General features: G+C 37.1%; 1 protein-coding gene across 2 annotated transcripts in view; it reads left to right on the forward strand.

Annotated features, from left to right (window-relative positions):
- Window positions 1–434: 434 nt before the first annotated feature.
- The window catches only part of tipE (temperature-induced paralytic E), a 32,412-nt gene continuing 14,476 nt past the window's right edge, over window positions 435–18,370 (forward strand). The window contains exons 1-2 of one of the 2 annotated variants that reach the window (XM_065237282.1): window positions 435–715; window positions 1,563–4,154. In XM_065237282.1, the coding sequence (XP_065093354.1) occupies window positions 2,728–4,154 (1,427 nt within the window). In that variant the 5' untranslated portion in view covers window positions 435–715; window positions 1,563–2,727. Of the gene's footprint in view, window positions 4,155–18,370 lie in introns of both variants that reach the window. The other variant, XM_065237281.1, reaches the window with a different exon arrangement.

An 18,370-nucleotide genomic window follows, 5' to 3' on the forward strand; every position in this document is an offset into this window, starting at 1 on the left:
TGGTTGCAGCGAATATATGAGTAATATTTAATTTAAATCGGAAGCACTCATTTCCATCCGGTTTGCGTTTTGGGCTAGAAATGCTACATACTAATGATGATGATTGAATAATATTTCGAAAAGAAGTAAAAACCGACTTGAGTGACGGTGCCTTGAGCCTCAAGGAATTAAGTTAGAAAAATCGGACGCATCGATGTGTGAATAAATATGATATGATAATGATATTTTGGTGTTTACTTTCTCAAAATTAGCAGTCTGCATTAGACTACGGAGTAACACTGTAGTTCTACGACCGTTATCTCGAACACATTTATCTACTCGATTCGAGTTCATAAACTTGCAAGAGAGTAAGATGTTCGCTCATTCTCTGCAATCGAAGTGGAGGCTCGCCGGAGTGAGAGTTGGGAAATTTTCACAGCCTCGTCGTCGTCACTGAAGGAACCTGCTGTTCAGTTCACCAGGACATTTTATTGTGATAATATCCGTAATCAATGTATAGATGATTTAGTTTTCTCTGTTTCTTTGTACATAAGACCATAAAGTGTGATAACATTTCATAGTGTCACGAAATAGATTGTCATTTGGTGCATTGTAACAGTAACATGAAGATCGCCTGATTGTCCATCTCTACTTTTTTTTTCTCCATGTGAAAAGAAAACCCGTAAAACAGATTTCCCAGACCCCAGCAGACTTTCCGTCTCGGTTTCTCTTAACGGTAGGAAGAAGAAGAAGACAGAACAAAGATGTGTTTTTTTTCATTGAAGTCAAATGTGGGTGACTTTTTTCTCAAAAGGTGGTGAACATTTTCCTTAACCGCATATAGTCCAGGGGTTTTGTCGATACGAGCAGCGAGCCAAGAGAAGAAACTATGTGCTCATAGTACGAAGAATGGAATGAAGACAACAAATAAACGTTATGAAATTTCCGCACTAGTACCTCAACAAATGTAGCAAGACAGTGGGAAATTAGTGCGGTGCATTAGATTTGAAAGTGCTTCGTAGCTTATTGGTGTTATTTCATGTTAAAACGCCATTTTGACGTTTTAAAAATGCATGTATAAATTCTGCACCCGTGCGGTAGTGCGACACGGTTTTGAAACTATAATCATCACGAACGGATTCGAGAAAATGTGAAACGATGCACAAATGAAATAATCAGCCTGGAAAAGCAGGAAAGAAAATCAAGGAGTCACACAAGAGCTTCGATTTTCTCTCTATTATAACAGCAGCGTTGCGTGTCGTGGTGGTTGGTGATGTGCTGCGAACCCAGTTGAAGTAAAAAAAGAAGGCCGCCGCAACAGTCCAGTGGCAGTGTATAAAGCATAAGCCGTATCCCTTGATATACAGGAAAGGCGACGTCGTGACACTCTCCGTGTTGTTTAGGAGGAAAATGGATGGAGTACGGTTAAGAATGGTGCAATGTTGATGGGTTCAGTATTTAGTGCGATAATTAACCGTCGGCAAAAATAAATATTGATACACCAATAACAAGCCCAGGTCAGGTCGGAAGACAAATACAAGTGTAGTTTGAAAATTTCAATGTGAAATATCATATCGTTATAGGAGGATAACGTTAAAGGATTCCGTGTGCTCATTTATTATTTTGATCAATAAGTACCATAAAACCGCTGTGCGGTGCTGTGTGACAGGAGGTGAAAAAATAAATGAAATTATTTATAATTCAAAATCAGTGAAAGACATGCAATAGTTATGTAAAGAGGAAAAATAATTTGAGCAGACCAACTGCTCGTCACTGGAAAAGCGAGAGAAAGAGAGTGAATACAATGCCATGTGAATGTAAAAACTGTACATAAATGTGGTGCCAACAAACCTAGAGTGGTAGCTAGTGGCAATTTACTGCAAAAAAAAGGAAAAACGAAGGAATATAAACAGTCTGACGAAGAAAATCTGTGAAAATATTCTACTAGCCGTACTGAACTTGTCCAGTAATTTTGCATTTCTCCCCTACTAACACGAGCGTGTGTCCTGACGCAAACCTTCAGGTGGAATCGTACTCATACAATCGTACGCGTAGTCCGTCGCACCGGGTGTACCGGGTACTGTAGAGCATTATCCTTCGATGCTGATTGATGATATGCATAGTTGAGTAGCGTGCAGGAGAACGAAAACCCATCTTCACGGCTACTCTTGCGAGCAGTACCCGACCAGCCTGAGCGAAATCCGCTGTCCACTAAAACACGATCCTATGACGTCCCACGGGCAATGGGTGATTTGCTAGGGATGGGGTGCCCATGGCGCCCCCATGTGATTAAACAATTCAACTGATCAATGTTTGATGATTTGTTCCTTTCTATTCGATCCAACTCAAATACATTGCTTTTAAAAACATCGTGTCGAAGCCATAGAACGAAAACGAAAACGGAAATATCATATCAATACCCATAAGTCGGAGAAGGTCCTGCTCCAATGCGAAGGTGTGCGTGTAGTGTACCGATTTTCCTCATGCATTTCAAATGTCAACTCGCTATGGATATGATGCGGAATTATTGAAAAGCTCGGAAAATTTCTCTTCATTGCTGTAGCGGCAAGGGATACAATACAGTGGTTGGACATAAACGAAAGAGAAACGACTTCAAATAGACCGACAGCTAGCGAAAATACTTCAGAAACCCAACTCTACATTCCCGGTAGAAGACGTATCGTCGACGACGGAAGCTCGGTGGACCTACTGGATTAGTAAACATCATCGACTAATCTTCGCAAGGATATGGATGAGGAAATCGTTGAACGTACATTCCGCGAGAAAGCCTTATTTTACACGACTGCCTTTTTTATCTTGCTCGGAACCTTTAGCCTTTTCGCTTTTCTGTTCTTGGTGCCATTTGTTATTGAACCTGCTTTTACCACGATTTTCATGCAGTTCGATGAGTCACCGGCATTTTGTGTCACCGTCGATACTACGCATCTGTATGGCGCGAAAAACTGCAGCTGGGCTTCATGCCGTGAAGGCTGCACCAAGGACATCTATGACTGTCTGCAAATTCGCGTTAATTATAAAACTAGCGCACAGCTAGCAGCAGAAGCAGCCGCCGCAGAGGCTAGTACCGATGACGCATCGACGACGTCCACGGTTGCTTCCAAAGCAGTCCCAGCCACAGCTATAAAAAACACTGGTGATAGTAGTGTTAGTAATGCTAATAGCAAGAGTAGTCTAAAACATAATTTGGATAGCTTAAGTGGAAATAGTGAAACTAATAAACCAATTTCTACGGCGGATAGAGATTCCTCCTCCAGTCTGTACGGTAGGAGCAGATTTGATACTGCCCTGAGCCGATTTGAACGCGCAGTCCGTGCAGACTATGATTACATCGATATGCTTGTAGACGATAGAACCAATGGTTTCGTTGATCATAAGAATGGTCTCATTAGTTCAATCATCGGTGAAGATAACACTTTGATGGAGTATCCAGATGACATGAATGAAATGAACGGCAATGAGTCAGAATGGTTCTTCACAGGGGCGCGACTGTTTCCCAACGTGAAAGGTTGCGGGTATCCCCCGATACTTAATTGTACAATTTGGACCAAAAAGTATTTGAAAATAGGGACGAACTTCACGTGTTACTATTCCCGAGTGGATCCTGGACTGGTAATTAGCGACTTGGATATGTGGCAGAATACACTAAACCTCGTGTATGCAATGGCCATACCAATTCCTTCATTCATCATCTCCGTGATATACCTAGCGTTTGCATATTTCGTTATTTTCAACGAAGATGAAGAAGCTGCTTTGCTGGATAAGAACGACGAAGAAGAAGAAGAAGGTGCCGAGGACGAGTTGGACGAAACTGATGAAGGAAACGATAACAAAATTAACGAAAGTGAGGCGGAGATCACGGCGAACCACATCAACGAGAATAATGTGGACAGTGATGGCAATTTGGTACATAGTACCACTACGACACCGATCCAGCAACTACCGAATGGGACGGCAAATTCGATCACAAATATGAACAACACAAATACCAACACAACTGCAACTACCAACACGAACGGATCTTCGAAACCTATCACGCCGAATTCTACGTCCGATATGAATTCATTCGGTCACCAACTCAAGGTAAAAATGGCCGATGAAATGTCTCGGGAAAGCATCGATGGAGGATTACTATCGAATTCTGCGTCCATTCAAGGGTTAGTATGAAATGAGTTTTGATATTTGTTTATGTTTATAATAAAGCATGCTGTTTACGTTAAATGTTTTTTTTTTCCAAAGTATCTGAGGGTCATTGCGTTATTGTAGCGAAAATAATGGCTGAACCTTAAGTAAGCATGTAATAAAAAATAAATATATGTTCTTAATATGAAGTGCAGTGTGCCACAAGGCCGTTCTCACAAGGAATGGTCACGATGGTGAATACCGAATTTTCGAACGGAACTATTTTTTTTTCAGATTCAGCATGCTAAATGACGAAATCCAAAATATGAGCTGTGAAAAAGCAGATACGGATCTATCATAAATGATTATTATTAATTTTCCATTATATTCATAAATTTGAATAGTTTTATTAAATATATGAAGATGGCATGGAGGCATAAATACTTCAATTTAGAAATATGAAGAGGTTCAAAAACAATTAACTCATATCTAATTTAACCCAATAGAACCCCTCCTGGTCATATTCTTTATTTCGTTGGTATGCTGAATCTTCTAAAGGTTAAGGCTATGGACAGTGAAAATTTACGGAAAAAATAGACAAAAAATGGTCACGGTCGAAAAATGCGAAAAAAAAATAAATTTCGAGGCAATATTTGAACTAACAAGAGTTCTAGTGGTGAATGATTTTTAGATTGCTCGAATTCAGTAATCGTCTATGACAAGTATTATGTGTGTGACCTAATACCAACCAGTTAAAAACAAATAAACCATACATTGTATGTACAATCTGATAAGACGTTTTTAAGGCGTTTCGAAAACACCACGGAGCATTAGGACCAGTTTCATGAACTGACAATTTTTACAATGATCCGAATCCTCCGGTGGACAATCCCGTGATCCTCAGGGTCATTGTTCTGGCCACAACTCCGAATTCATACTTATAGTTATAAGACGTCTATAAGTGGTATAGAGAAATCCGCGGAGCTTTTTTTTCTTCCTTTATTTAACGTCGGTCTCTGTTCCACAATTTAGTGCCAATTACCGACGGACATCGATTGCCATCCATTGACGGCAATCGAATGCTTCCACACCAGCGTAGCATATCGCACCAATTCAAACACACATGGGCCGGGACCAACGGCTTTACTTCCCTTCCGAAAAAAGACGTGACCAGAGATTTTTATGCCTCAGAAAAATCCCACCGACCTCGGCTGGGATTTAACCCAGGCCCATTGGGGTGAAAAAGCAGTCACGTTTACCAATACAACACCGGCGCCGGCTCAAATCCATGGAGCTCAAGGATCAATTTCATGGATTGATCAGTTTTTTAGATGATCCGGATCTGCTAGTGGACTACCCCGTAGTTTCCAGGGTTCAATTTTTCGGTCATAACTCCAAATTCATTCAAAGTGTTTTTTATGTAACTTCATACGCGAAGTTAACGATTTTCAGAGTTGGTTGGAAATGCTAACATGAAGCTTTAGTGTGATGATTTATTAGCTAGAGAATGATCTTTAGAAGAGGGTAGGTGGATAGTTCCGTTAGAGTACGGCAGTATGAAAATTGAATAGAAGTTGAAAATGAGCGAAGGGCCATTAAAGCGACAGTTTTTCAAGATAGACGCACATTTTTGCCTAGCCCGTACGATGTACGCGGGGACTTGAAGTATGTAAGCCTGTGGACTTGGAGACATACTTCAAGTCCCCGCGTACATCGTACGGGCTAGGCAAAAATGTGCGTCTATCTTGAAAAACTGTCGCTTTAATGGCCCTTCGCTCATTTTCAACTTCTATTCAATTTTCATACTGCCGTACTCTAACGGAACTATCCACCTACCCTCTTCTAAAGATCATTCTCTAGCTAATAAATCATCACACTAAAGCTTCATGTTAGCATTTCCAACCAACTCTCCAAATTCATTCTGATGAGACGCCTGAGAGTGGTTTCGAAATAAAACGTGGGGCACTAGGATCAGCTTCGTAAATTGATCACTTTTACGGATGTGTCGGATCTTCCGGTGGACCACACCGTGGTCCCCAGGGTTCAGGTTCCAGTCACAATTCCAAATTAATTCTCATGAGATATCTATGAGTGGTTTTTTAAAAATACGCGGGGTGCTGGGATCAGTTTTACGGATGTTCCGCATCTTTTGGTGGTCCATTACGCTGTACCTTGGATCCATATTCCGGTCACAACTAAGAATTCATTCTGATGGCAATATGAGTGGTTTCGAAAAATCGACGGAGCTCTAGGATCGGTTTTATGAACTGACAATTTTTACGGATGTTCCGGATGTCCAGGGTTCATATTCCAGTCACAACTCCGAATGTATTCTGAGAATACGTTTATGAGCGGTTTCGAAAAAAAAAACATGGAGCCCTGGGATCAGTTTCGTGAATTGGCCACTTTAACAGATGTTTCGGATCTTCCGGAGGACCATTACGTGGTATTCAGGGATTCCAGTTACAACGATGAATTAATTTTAATACGAAGTTTATAAAAAAAAACGCAGAGCTCCAAGATCAGTTTCATACATTGATCACTTTTACGGATTTCCGGGTCTTCTGTAGAACCAGACTTGTGACTTTCCGGATGAATTTTTTTTCCAAAAGGTGGTCATGTATCTTGTCAATAACTTTTTAAAATAGAGCAAATTACCCTACAATAAGAGTTTGTCCCTTTGGGGGCGACGTTGCATTAATACTGATACTATATTGTCAAACTTTTCAATTACTAGCATAACTATGTCATCCCCAAAGCCTGCAAGCTCGAAACCTCTTGAGAAGATTGTCTACAGCTAAAGACCACATAAGTGGCGAGAGTACACCTAGTTAAGGACAGCCTTTTGTTGGCCTTACTTTTATAGAGGACTGTATGATCTTTTGCTGGGGGATTTTGTAACCTAGAAACTATAGGAGTTTTTTTTTCAAAAGATTAGCTTATTTGAATCCAAGATCACCTCTTAAATTTTTTGATTTTATGTTTGTATTCGGTAAGGACTCTTCTATACTGAGTCCAATCCGATGTGTGTTTCTCTTGTTGAATAATTTTCAAGAATTTTCCCGAAGCTATTCTAGCTTTTTGTTCTACCATGGCGCGTTAGACTGATGCAAAATTTGAAATTTTCGCTCCACAGTGCTCAAACGGTTCCAAATTGAGTCCTGATTAGCCTCTCAACATTTGAACTCATTTAATAAGATCTGCCTCCCTGGCGTCGGTAGCATTGGTGCTCAGCACGGAATACAAGATCGACGGAAAAAGAAATCAAGGAAAAAAAAAGAAGATATGAACCGAAATTATGGTTACCCCATAGTAATTTCCATATAAACTTCAAATGGTTTGTGCCAAGTCAGTTTCTTATCAAATGAGTTTAAACGTTCGGAGGCTAATGAGGACCATATTTTAAGCCTTGTGAACACTGTGGAGCGAAAATTTCAAATTTTGCATCAGTCTAATGGCACGTCCCTGCTCGATGAGTATTGCTTGATAGAATAATTAATGAACTTACTTTGTATCACAACTTCTACTTAATATGAATCTTAAAAAATAGTACGCTTTGATGAGTAAATGAGTAAATCATAATCCCTGTACCGTGGAAGCACCATATTTGACGCGGGTCCAAACTTGACGCACTTTCCAATCAATTCGATCATAACTCCTGTTTCGGTTTGAATTGCACCGAAATTGTAATTTTCTGTCCTTTGTTTACACTCATGCCACCCATTCATAACAAAAAACATACTTTGTTTATTGCTAATAAGAGCAATCAAAATCAAAACGAAAAAGCCATCTGTCAAATGCGTCATTTTTTTCTCATCGTAGCAACAACGCTAAGGAGCAAGTTTAATGTTTATTGTTACTTTTCACGCAGAAAATCAGTTTTTGTGTAATAATACGTTACTAACTATTGAACTGTAAGTATTTTTAACGTTTAACAGCTGATTCAGCAATATATAGTATGTTTAGAGCACATTATTTAACGAAAATGTTTTGCGTCAATTTAGGCTCACAGTGGCCCTTATTATTTTCTATGTGAAACATGGAGCCCAAAACAAAGTACATGACCTACAGTAAGACTGCACTCGGTAAAGCCGTGGACATGGCACGAAGAGGTACATCAGTTCGGAAATCTGCTGCCTCGTTTGGTATTCCGGAGGCAGCCAGAGAAGCGAAGAAATTGGCCGCAGCAAAACGTCTTGAAAATAAACCTAAATCTGCTCCAAAGAAGATGAAATTGATTGTTTGATCTTTAATGATTTGTATATTTACCATATTTCATCAACCATTCAATAAACACTTGTTTTTTGTTGAAATTAAGCTATTTTTTTAAGTGCGTCAAATAAAGAACACCTTGCGTCAAATAAGGCACATTACAGATTCTATGCGTCAAGTTAGGAACCCAAAGTACCAAACAGAAATTTATTATAACATCAAGAAATTAACAGATATTTACGTTTTATTTATTTTTCCTACATTCTGTATTTACTGAACTATTACTGTGTAAAATATTGATTGAATTGGTAAGACTCTCATTTTTTAGAACATGTTTGAATTTGAAATTGTCTTAACTGCGTCAAGTATGGTGCTTCCACGGTAGACAATTTTTTGGAGGTCCTATTCTAAGATAAAAATATTTGATTGCGCAGCGAGTGTTTCGTAATTGGATGAATCAATCAAATTGTATTGTCTATTTTGAAAAAAAAAACACTTCTTTTATCCTGATGGCGGAAAGCTGGATATGACACTCGGACCTCCTCAGATCAGAAGTCGGTTTTACAAGCGACGTAAGAAGGGCAAAAAGGCTTTACGACCGTATAAACTTAACAGTAGCACCTTTTTCAGAGTCACAAATTGTCAGCCCAGAATGGCTTCGCTTTGAAGCCGCGCTTTTGATGGCTAGCCTTAACGAAGGTCCATGGTTGAATTTTAATGATTTTGTTGCATTTCTAGAGCGAAAAATGAACAAATAGTACTAAATAAAAACGTTGTGAAATACCTATACATTCTTTATTCAGTACAAAAATGTGGACAGACTTGCGGTGTGATTCAAATATAAAGTCCACAAGTTTTTGGGTTTTTTTCGCGCCACATTTTTCCATACATATTACGCATACTGTCACAAATTCTAGGGCCCCCTCCCCACCTTAAAAATGGACGTCATATGTAAATTGGCAATCCTCTATGATTTCCTGCAATGTTTGTTACTCTGCTTTTTACTGATCAAAATCGATTTAAACTGAGTGTCTATAATTTTGTCATCAAAACAATCAGAATAAATAGTGTTGGCACCTTTTGCAAATAAAATAGTAAATAAAATTAATAACCATACCTAGTCGCCAGTATTCAATAAATGTCATTAGCTCATCACCATTAATGCACTCTAAATAACTAAGAGCCATGTCATACACTGTCATCATTGTCATTATCAATTTGGCAAACTCGTATCTTGTCACCAGGAGCCAATTATCGATGCACGTCGGCTCGAAATGCACCGGAAGCTTGCTTGACAAGTATAACAACACAAGATTCCACATTGGTGCCAAAAATACTCTGGCACAAGCACCAACGCGGCGCATGAATGTTGCGATTCAGCCCGTTTCAATTGTAATTAAAAACGGCCAAGGGTATACGGTACGATGTGCATTATGAATGGCATCGCCGGTGATGGTACCTCAAGTGGGCTTTCCCCGTTCGATATCCTTGGAACCTTTCATGAATTACGTAATTTTGGGGAAAGAAGGAGGGGATCTTGAATTCCGTTCTTTTCAATGCTTTAAATTAAGGTAAACTATATTTGGAAGGAGAAAGAAGTAGTCTAAATGTGATTTTTTAACTAGTTTCGCATTTTATGAACGTTCCCTTTCCACAATTCAATCGGTATGTGGAAGCTGATGATGCTGCTGGATTTTATCTTCGTCATTAATCGTGGCACATGTGGTGCTCAAAAATTACACAGATCGGGAGGACTGTCGTGCTTAGCGACGAATAGAATCTTTGTTCGTTTGTCTCAATGCAGATCAAAAGGCAAATATTTCATCCTTTTTATATGTTTCTTCGGAGAAATGTAATGGTAGTTCAACAGGCTGTAGTGAAACAAATCACTTTTAGCTGAATTATTTTGATTATTTTATAAGTTCAATCTATGGGTGCAAGCAAATATATTATATTAACAATATGATCCACTCTTTCGCTTAGCTGGCGAACCGAATTTTCAGCGATGAAAGCACCTCTGTGACCAAAAAGGCTACCATTGTATTTGTTTATCATCACGAGGGGTAAACCAAATGAAAATTTGTTTAATATTTCAAATGAATGTATTTCGGCATTTTATTTTATTTGATGACAACAGTGACATGTCAGACAAATTTTAAAGTAATATACACAATGTAATTAATGAAAATATTTTGATAATTTGCAATAAGTGCTATATTCGCACCCCTCGATTGTAATTGAATGATTGTTGCTGACATTTTTCAACGCTAGATGGTGCATGAAGCAATATTTTGCGGGTCACCATTGCAAAATTTGGAAAAGGCATGATGGATCATATTGTTAATATGATATATTTTTGGAGGCGAACCAGCCCAAGGCTGAAAGCCTCCTTAATAAAGCTAAATAATAATAATAATATGATATATTTGGTGCAAGTCAAGGTTGCTTCAATGCACTTCGCATTAATTTTAATGGCTTTTAAACAGTGACAGAACCACTCCGATACTTGATTTGAATTATTCTAGCCTTCGTTATTGTTTCATTGTACTATTTCAATACGTCTTATGGATTTTCTTGGGAAACTAAACACATTCGCTAGCTTAGATACGGCCTATGTTTGTTTTCACGGGTAATTGTGTACACTTTTTAACTTTCCTACTTGTTTTTTTTTTCAAGAAAATCTACTCCAATAGTTATTGTTATTGTGAACAAGTTATTATCAAAAGTTTCCCAATCCGTCCACAACTTCTTCTTCTTATTCGCATTTCAAGCTTATTACGTAGTGCATATTAGCTTATTGCGTACTCTCAACTTAGTGTTCTAAATGCTCTTCCACAGTTATTTATTGAGAGCTTTCGATGCCAATACCAATGAATGAATTTGCCCAAGGAAGTCGAAGTCATGTTCTATGGATTTTTTCCTTAAAAAATGACAATTTTCGAATTCAAATATCTCGAGTTAAAAAAATGATACCTCTGCCAATTTTTCAGCAAATATAGAACCAAATTGCTTCTTTCCATTACTTTCAATAGATTTGCATTAGTTTGAAAAATACTTGGTTCAAACCTTAAAATGACTATATCTTTTGATTCAGTGGTCAAAATTAGGTGATCAAAATGTGTGTTTTTTAATGATCTAAAAGTGTTTTGAAGACTAGTTTTCTCTAAATACAAAGCAAAACAGGTTATGGTCAAAAAACGGTTTTTTCATGAATCACCCTAACCTTCTAGTTGTTTCAGTTCGTAGACTGCGTGGATGATGAAATAAAAATTTGACGTCTTGGACAAAGTTGAATGGTTTTGCATCCTTTACAACTTTGAAGAAGTAAAAAAAGTTCCCAAAAATTTCCCTGAAGAGTTAGATTTTTGAAGTCACCCTAAAACTGAATCACCCTAATGACTGATCCATTGAAAAGATGCGTTTTTTTGTTACCAACAATTCTTTCGAAGACATCAAAACGCTACAACCAGTAGATTTTGCGGAAAACCCAATTTCCATGTATTTTTCCGCTCTGGACCACTGTGCAGTGTAAATTGTCCTGTGTTAATTAACTACACAACGTTTGAAAAGTAAGAAAAAGTTAATCTATGCATTTTGTAATAAATACGATGGATTATCATTACTAGACGATTTTGAGTATGAATTATTACTATGTTTTATTTATTTTGACTAATTCTGTTAAATTTTATGAGAAATAAACACTTGAAGTGTTAAAACGAAGCGTTGATATGCTGATAAAGTTAACCCCTCGATTACTTTTTCAAAGGAACATATCTGCTTTTGTAAACAAAGATTCAAACGTCAATTTGTCGAAAATCTTAGCACACTCCCGCAAACTAAAAATATTTCTTTCTGATTCTTTTTAATTTTTCATTCTGATGGTGGGGATAAGTTGAATGGGAGTGCTAAGAGTTTCGACAAATTTTCATTTGAATCTTTGTTTACAAAAGCATATACGTCCTTTTGAAAAAGTAATCGAGAACTAATATACTTTGCAATACTGAACAGTCTATGAATTTTAATAGAAATAAAAAATTGAAGTCAATTTTGACTGTGATTCACATTACCAATCTAGCTTATTACCTATCGCGCTCTTCGGGGGATCACAGTAAGTAGATTCAATTCTGTTTTTACGCGTTTTTATTTTCAGAAATTTCATACCTTTCATTTTCTTTTTTCATTATGTTTTTAAACAAGTTGCACTAAATTTAGTTGCAATTTTAGTTCACACTATCAAAAATACAGTACTTCTTTTCTTTTATTTAACGTCGGTCTCTGTTCCGCAATCTAGTGCCAATCACCGACGGAAATCGATTGCCATCCATTGACGGCAATCGAATGTGCAGGAAGGCAGCTTCCACAACTGCGTAGGATATCGCACCCATTCAAACACACATGGGCCAGGACCAAAGGCTTTACTTTCCTTTCCGAAGGAAGACGTGACCAGAGATTTTTATGCCTCAGAAAAATCCCACCGACCTCGGCTGGGATTGAACCTAGACCCATTGGGGTGAGAAAGCAGTCATGCTTACCAATACACCACAGACGCCGGCTTAAAAAATACAGTACGCGTAAAGTAGAATTGAGTGTAGTTCGAAAGAATTGCCTTCTAATGACGTGTTTAAGTCTAGATGATCATCACATACTACTCTTGAGATCACTTTTTATCTTCCACCTCACATGTTATTTTTATGGAGTGCTTACCCCATATACGAGTTTCAATGATTGAATACGATTGAATAACACGGTCACTGAGGATAATAGTACGTTCAGACTACAGAGTTATAACCTGTTATAGCGCTATCTCGATGGTGGTTTCTGTGTTGCAATTATTTGACAACCGTTATAACATGTTATAACTCTCCAGTCTGGACAGCGTTTAAGCAAACACAACATATCAAGAAGACTGGCAACTCTTCCATTTTCTCATACTACCGCTATGAGACCGACACAATCGCGTCATCTGTCGCGTATATGCTGTATGTGTATTTGCTCATTTTTCTATGCAGTACTTCCACCTTCGCTCAAGCGCAGCGCTACTGTATCTGTCGCTTGGATTCTGGCAGAGTTGCCAGTCTTCTTGATTTGATGTCTTCGGTTTAAGTCTCGCCGTAGAGTTGTATACTACAGGCAACCGGTGAACACTCGTGTTTATTTCAGTTACCATGGAGACGTAATTTGTGATTAGCCCCGGTCCCTTTCAAATTGTATCATTATTTATGAACGGCCTTATATTTGAAATGACGTTTCACATTCATCTAGTGATGTCCGATTTTCATTCGAATAATCGTTTAATCGATTAACGAACCGAAAAGTAAACTATTTATAATCGGTTAGATCATGCCGATATAAGCATTAACATCTCCACAGGATCATCACCGATCGTTTCAAACATGTGCTGCACTCTCATTGGTGGAAAAATGGCAGCACAGCGAACAAAAAATAATCGATTAGTTGTTAATCGAGTAATTAAAAAATGGGACATCTCTGATTTTGGTGTGATTGTTTTGATGAAAATGAGCGCAAAATTTCATCTCTTCCGAGGGGGCAGCAAAACCACAAAATTACCTTGAATACGGGGGGTTCTCATTGGATGAAAGGGACCGTGAAAGAAGACACTAAAATAGAAAGTTTTTCTTCCGACAGTTTCATCTTAGTATTCATCTTTGCTACAGGAGTCCCCCGAAAAGTGCAATGGGTGGTGCCGTCCGTTTAACGGTTTTCCTCAGTTATCCTTAAACCAATTGAGCTGAAGGTGACTAGGGTAAATTTGCCATTTGCCATCCGTGTATAGTTTAAATACTATAGATTCCATAGATAAGCAGAGGCACAAACAGTTGTTTTGGCAACCATGAAAAATAAATGATCTTACTGGCATCCATGAAAAATGTTCATGCCATCATAGAGCTCTTCGTTGTGCAGTTCAGTTTAGATTTATTTTGTTTCGTGCGCAAAAGTTCAAAATGAAGTGCAAAGCAAATCTTTGCAACAATGAATCGAGCAGTGGTTTGCGTTATGTTTTTTTCTTCCGTTTTTCGTTAAATAAATTGGAATGTGGAGTGTGGAAAGCGTTTTTTGCTCATAATATTACAATACTTCTCCCGCAAAAAATACCATGATGACGTCATGCTCGTTTGGCTACACTAACTGACAGTTCGTTTGGCTACATTGTACTTTGCCTCCGCTTATCTATGGAATCTAAAGTATTTTTAGTGTATAGGTGGTCAAGTACTCACGATCCGCTAGTGTTGGTGAGTTATTTTCCGATAATACTCATGAAAAATTCACTATTTTGCCATAAACAGCGCAAAAAAGAAAATGTGACCGGATATGGACAGATTTGTACCTGTTTCATATGACCGGCAGGTGTATACTGGTCACAAATCCCTTGCCAAATTGATTTCCTACGCAAATGATCAATCTTTGATGTGATACAAGCTTGCAAATGCTCATTACAGCTAAAATGCTATTTTTCGGATTAATGAACCTATGAAATATTTTAATGATAATCCTTATTTACCAGATGCAAGAAAAGCAGGTAAAGTGTGTGTATTGACAGGTTTTATCAATTTAGCTTTCAGGGGGTCAGAATAGGGATTAGCTGTAACGATGAGCAACGTGATGAGCGAGCAATCAGCGATCATACAATCGCTAGCTGTGACGTTCTGAAAGCAAAATTGACAAATTTTATATGTCATACACAAAATATACCACCTATTCTTGCTTCTTACAAATAAAAATTACCACTATAGTATCTCATAGTTTCATAATTACGAAAAATAGAATTTTAGCTTTAATGAGCAATTACAAGCCTGGATGTGAATTTCGCGAATAAACACGAGGAAGATTGATTATAGCAAAACTTGCCATCTACAATCGACATAGTTCATTTTAGTAAATAAACTAATACTTCTCCCTTGTGTGGCACCTTTGTATAAGACGCCTAGCCCGGATACACTGTTTAGTGGGAGTATTTCCCAAAGAACGGGGAAGTTAGCTGTTTTCTGCACACAAACAAAATAATTCAAATCAAATCATCAAATTGGATGCTTAATATGCCGAAAATATAGAATATATATTACTTGTCAAAAAGGACAAAATCTTCATTAATACATGAACTGAAATTACGCTTGCTTTTACTGCATTTGTTTATTTTTGTGGTTATAAAAATTACATGAGATTTTCAACATGATTGAAGTGCATTCTCTGGGATGTAATATTAAAATTTATTTTTTGCTGTGCAGAGTGGCGTGCTCGGTGGCGTGCTATAAAAACACAAAAATTGCGAAATCTATTCTCGATGAACATTACAAATGGTCCTACCTGCTTTGATCGATTCTCTTAATCGACTTTCTCTTTTGATAACTACTGCTATTCAAACAGATTTCGCGCTAATTCTACCACATAGTTCGATAAAGGAGGTTCTTATCTAGCGTCCAAAACGTCAAATACAACAGGGAAAGGTTTTGCAGCTGAGTTATTGACGAAAGAGAAAGTCAATGAAGAGAATCGATCAATGCAGATAGGACCTTTAGAAATGTTTACCTAGTATTGAGGAAATTGGTGCATTGTGAATGCTTAAAATAGTTGAAGGGGAAGTGTGGGCATACTCGTCACTGTGGGAAAGCTCATCACCCTACCATTTTTACTAGAAAACAGTTTTAGTGTAACAAAATAAACACAGGTCATTTTTCTATTGATTATTTTAAACATTTTGAGATAAAGTGAACCCAAGGTTGCAAATATTCATTTCAGTTAACAATTTTTTTTTTTTTTTTTTTTTTTTTATTGTAGCCACTTTAACGCTCTTGGGTCATTCGTGACTTGTCCGGGGGTGAGATTTGAACTCGTGACTTTGGCGTGAGAGGTATGGATGCTAACCACTACGCCGGGGTCGCCCCCAGTTAAACAAATGTTTTTTTTCGGAATAATACAACCAATAGATGGTATGATCACATGTTTTACTTGTAAGAAGAACTAATAATTGCGATTTGATATAATTTATTTTTACATTGTTAGATTGATATAGTTGTAATAGAAGTCCTTACAATGAAAAGTATTCATTTTAACTACCACTTCGTCTTCTGAATTACTGAACTTAAGCAGGTCACTTTCACACAGCGAATTATATTCTATTGTTGATTACGTTATATATGGACGTAAGTAATTCAAAACCAACCCACTTGGTACCATGAATTGCTTAGCAATAGGTAGCATGTTAGCATTTTAGCAACAAGTTGATACCTGAGAGATGTATGAAAAAGGTCGCATTTTTTATTTTTATATTTTGGAGGCGAACCAGCCCCAGGCTAAAAGCCTCCTTAATAAAGATAAATTAATTAATTATTTTTATATTTTAGAAGACATTTAATATATTTATGAGCCACCAAGAGCATTTTTATTGCAAAATTTTCTGATCTTTCCGAAAAAAATATTGTCGGGATTGGAGAACCGCGAAATACATTAAAAAATGGCCAAAAGTTAGCAACATTTTAAAAATATATACTTTCAAACCGCTACATCTCGAAAACGGTGTGGCTTAGAAAAAAAAAATCACTTGAGTGCTTTTTTATTGTAAATTTGGTGTACTTTCATTATAAAAAGTCGAATAAGTAATTGGACTAAGTTTTGGATATTTTTCCAAAAATTTGAGTTTTTATTTAAATTATAACTTTTTTGTCCATTATTTCTCCATCTTGACGTATAGTGCAATAGATGGCATTTTTTCCCTTAAAACATATCAGCAAATAAAAAAATGAAAAAATCCTTTTTTTGAGAATTTTTTTTTAAGATTCTCTTTGAAATTAAAAAAAAAAAGTTGGGCAATTTAGAGTGCATATTTTTTTAAATAGTTTCATCCATTATCTGCAATATTACCCAAGACACCAAACCGATCGGGCAAACAGTTTTCGAGTAAAAAATTTCTGAAGATATGCTTGATATTTTTCTATAGGCCCTTTCAACCAAATCAAAAAATACAAAAAATAAACCGATTTGCGAAATCGTAGAGAATTGCTCAGTTATAAGAAGAGTTTACAAAGTATGTGTTTGACACATAAAACCTGTCAATTTAGCTTTCTTTGAGCAATTTGCTGATCGCTGAGTGAGTGGCTGATTGTGACTCTCACGAAGTGAAACAAACAGGTTTGATATGTCAAACACATTCTTTGCAACCTCTTCTTCTATGATAGCATATATTTTTTCATCATTCAGAAAAACATTTTTTTAGCTTAAATGAGTATTTGCAACCTTGATTCGACCCAAAATGCTGTCAAATGCTAAGAAAATAAACAAAACATACCCAAGTATTGATTGTGTGTTGCTGGATGTTATTTTGTATCAGCTGATTTTAAGGTTTTGACAGCACTAAAAGATTGGAATCCTGTACTTTTACACAGATAAATATTGCCATCTTACCCTTTAATCATCATCCTTGTGCGATTATAGATAATTTTGATCAATAATATTCACTCTTTGTGGCTATTTCGACTTGTATTAAGGTGATTGAGGCCCCCAATAGCTGTGCAAAATTTGAAGGAATTTGGTTGCAATCTTAAATTGCACCAGGATTTTAAAGATGTCTGTGGATATAGAAGGAAACGGAATGAAAATATTCACTTGCTTGTCACAAATTCACACTTTTCTCAACATCGCATATGTTTGAGATTTAGATTGGGCAACTCATACAGCATAACTTTTTTGAACACTGCAAATTAATTCGACTACTTTGCAAAAAGTTAACTATAACCAATTAAGTTAAATAAATAATAATCAAGCTCTATGCACATACCTACACTGCCTATAATCTGTCCCATGTGGATTTTCATTTATTTTAAGATAACAACGTTATCCTCTATAAATTGGCATGTACTTTCATATTACGTGTTAAAACTACGGACTTTGATCATGAAAAATGTGAAAACAACATAAAGTCAGGTTGTACCATTAAGCAAAGCAATCGCATATCAGTCCGATCCTGAAATTCGATCGTCCAGAGGTCAAGTTACAGTTCCATATTTTTCGCTGATATAACAAAACA

This window comes from Ochlerotatus camptorhynchus, unplaced genomic scaffold (assembly GCF_037179485.1).
Source record: "Ochlerotatus camptorhynchus isolate MF236.1 unplaced genomic scaffold, CSIRO-AGI_Acam_v1.1 ptg000599l, whole genome shotgun sequence".
NCBI classification, from domain to species: domain Eukaryota; kingdom Metazoa; phylum Arthropoda; class Insecta; order Diptera; family Culicidae; genus Ochlerotatus; species Ochlerotatus camptorhynchus.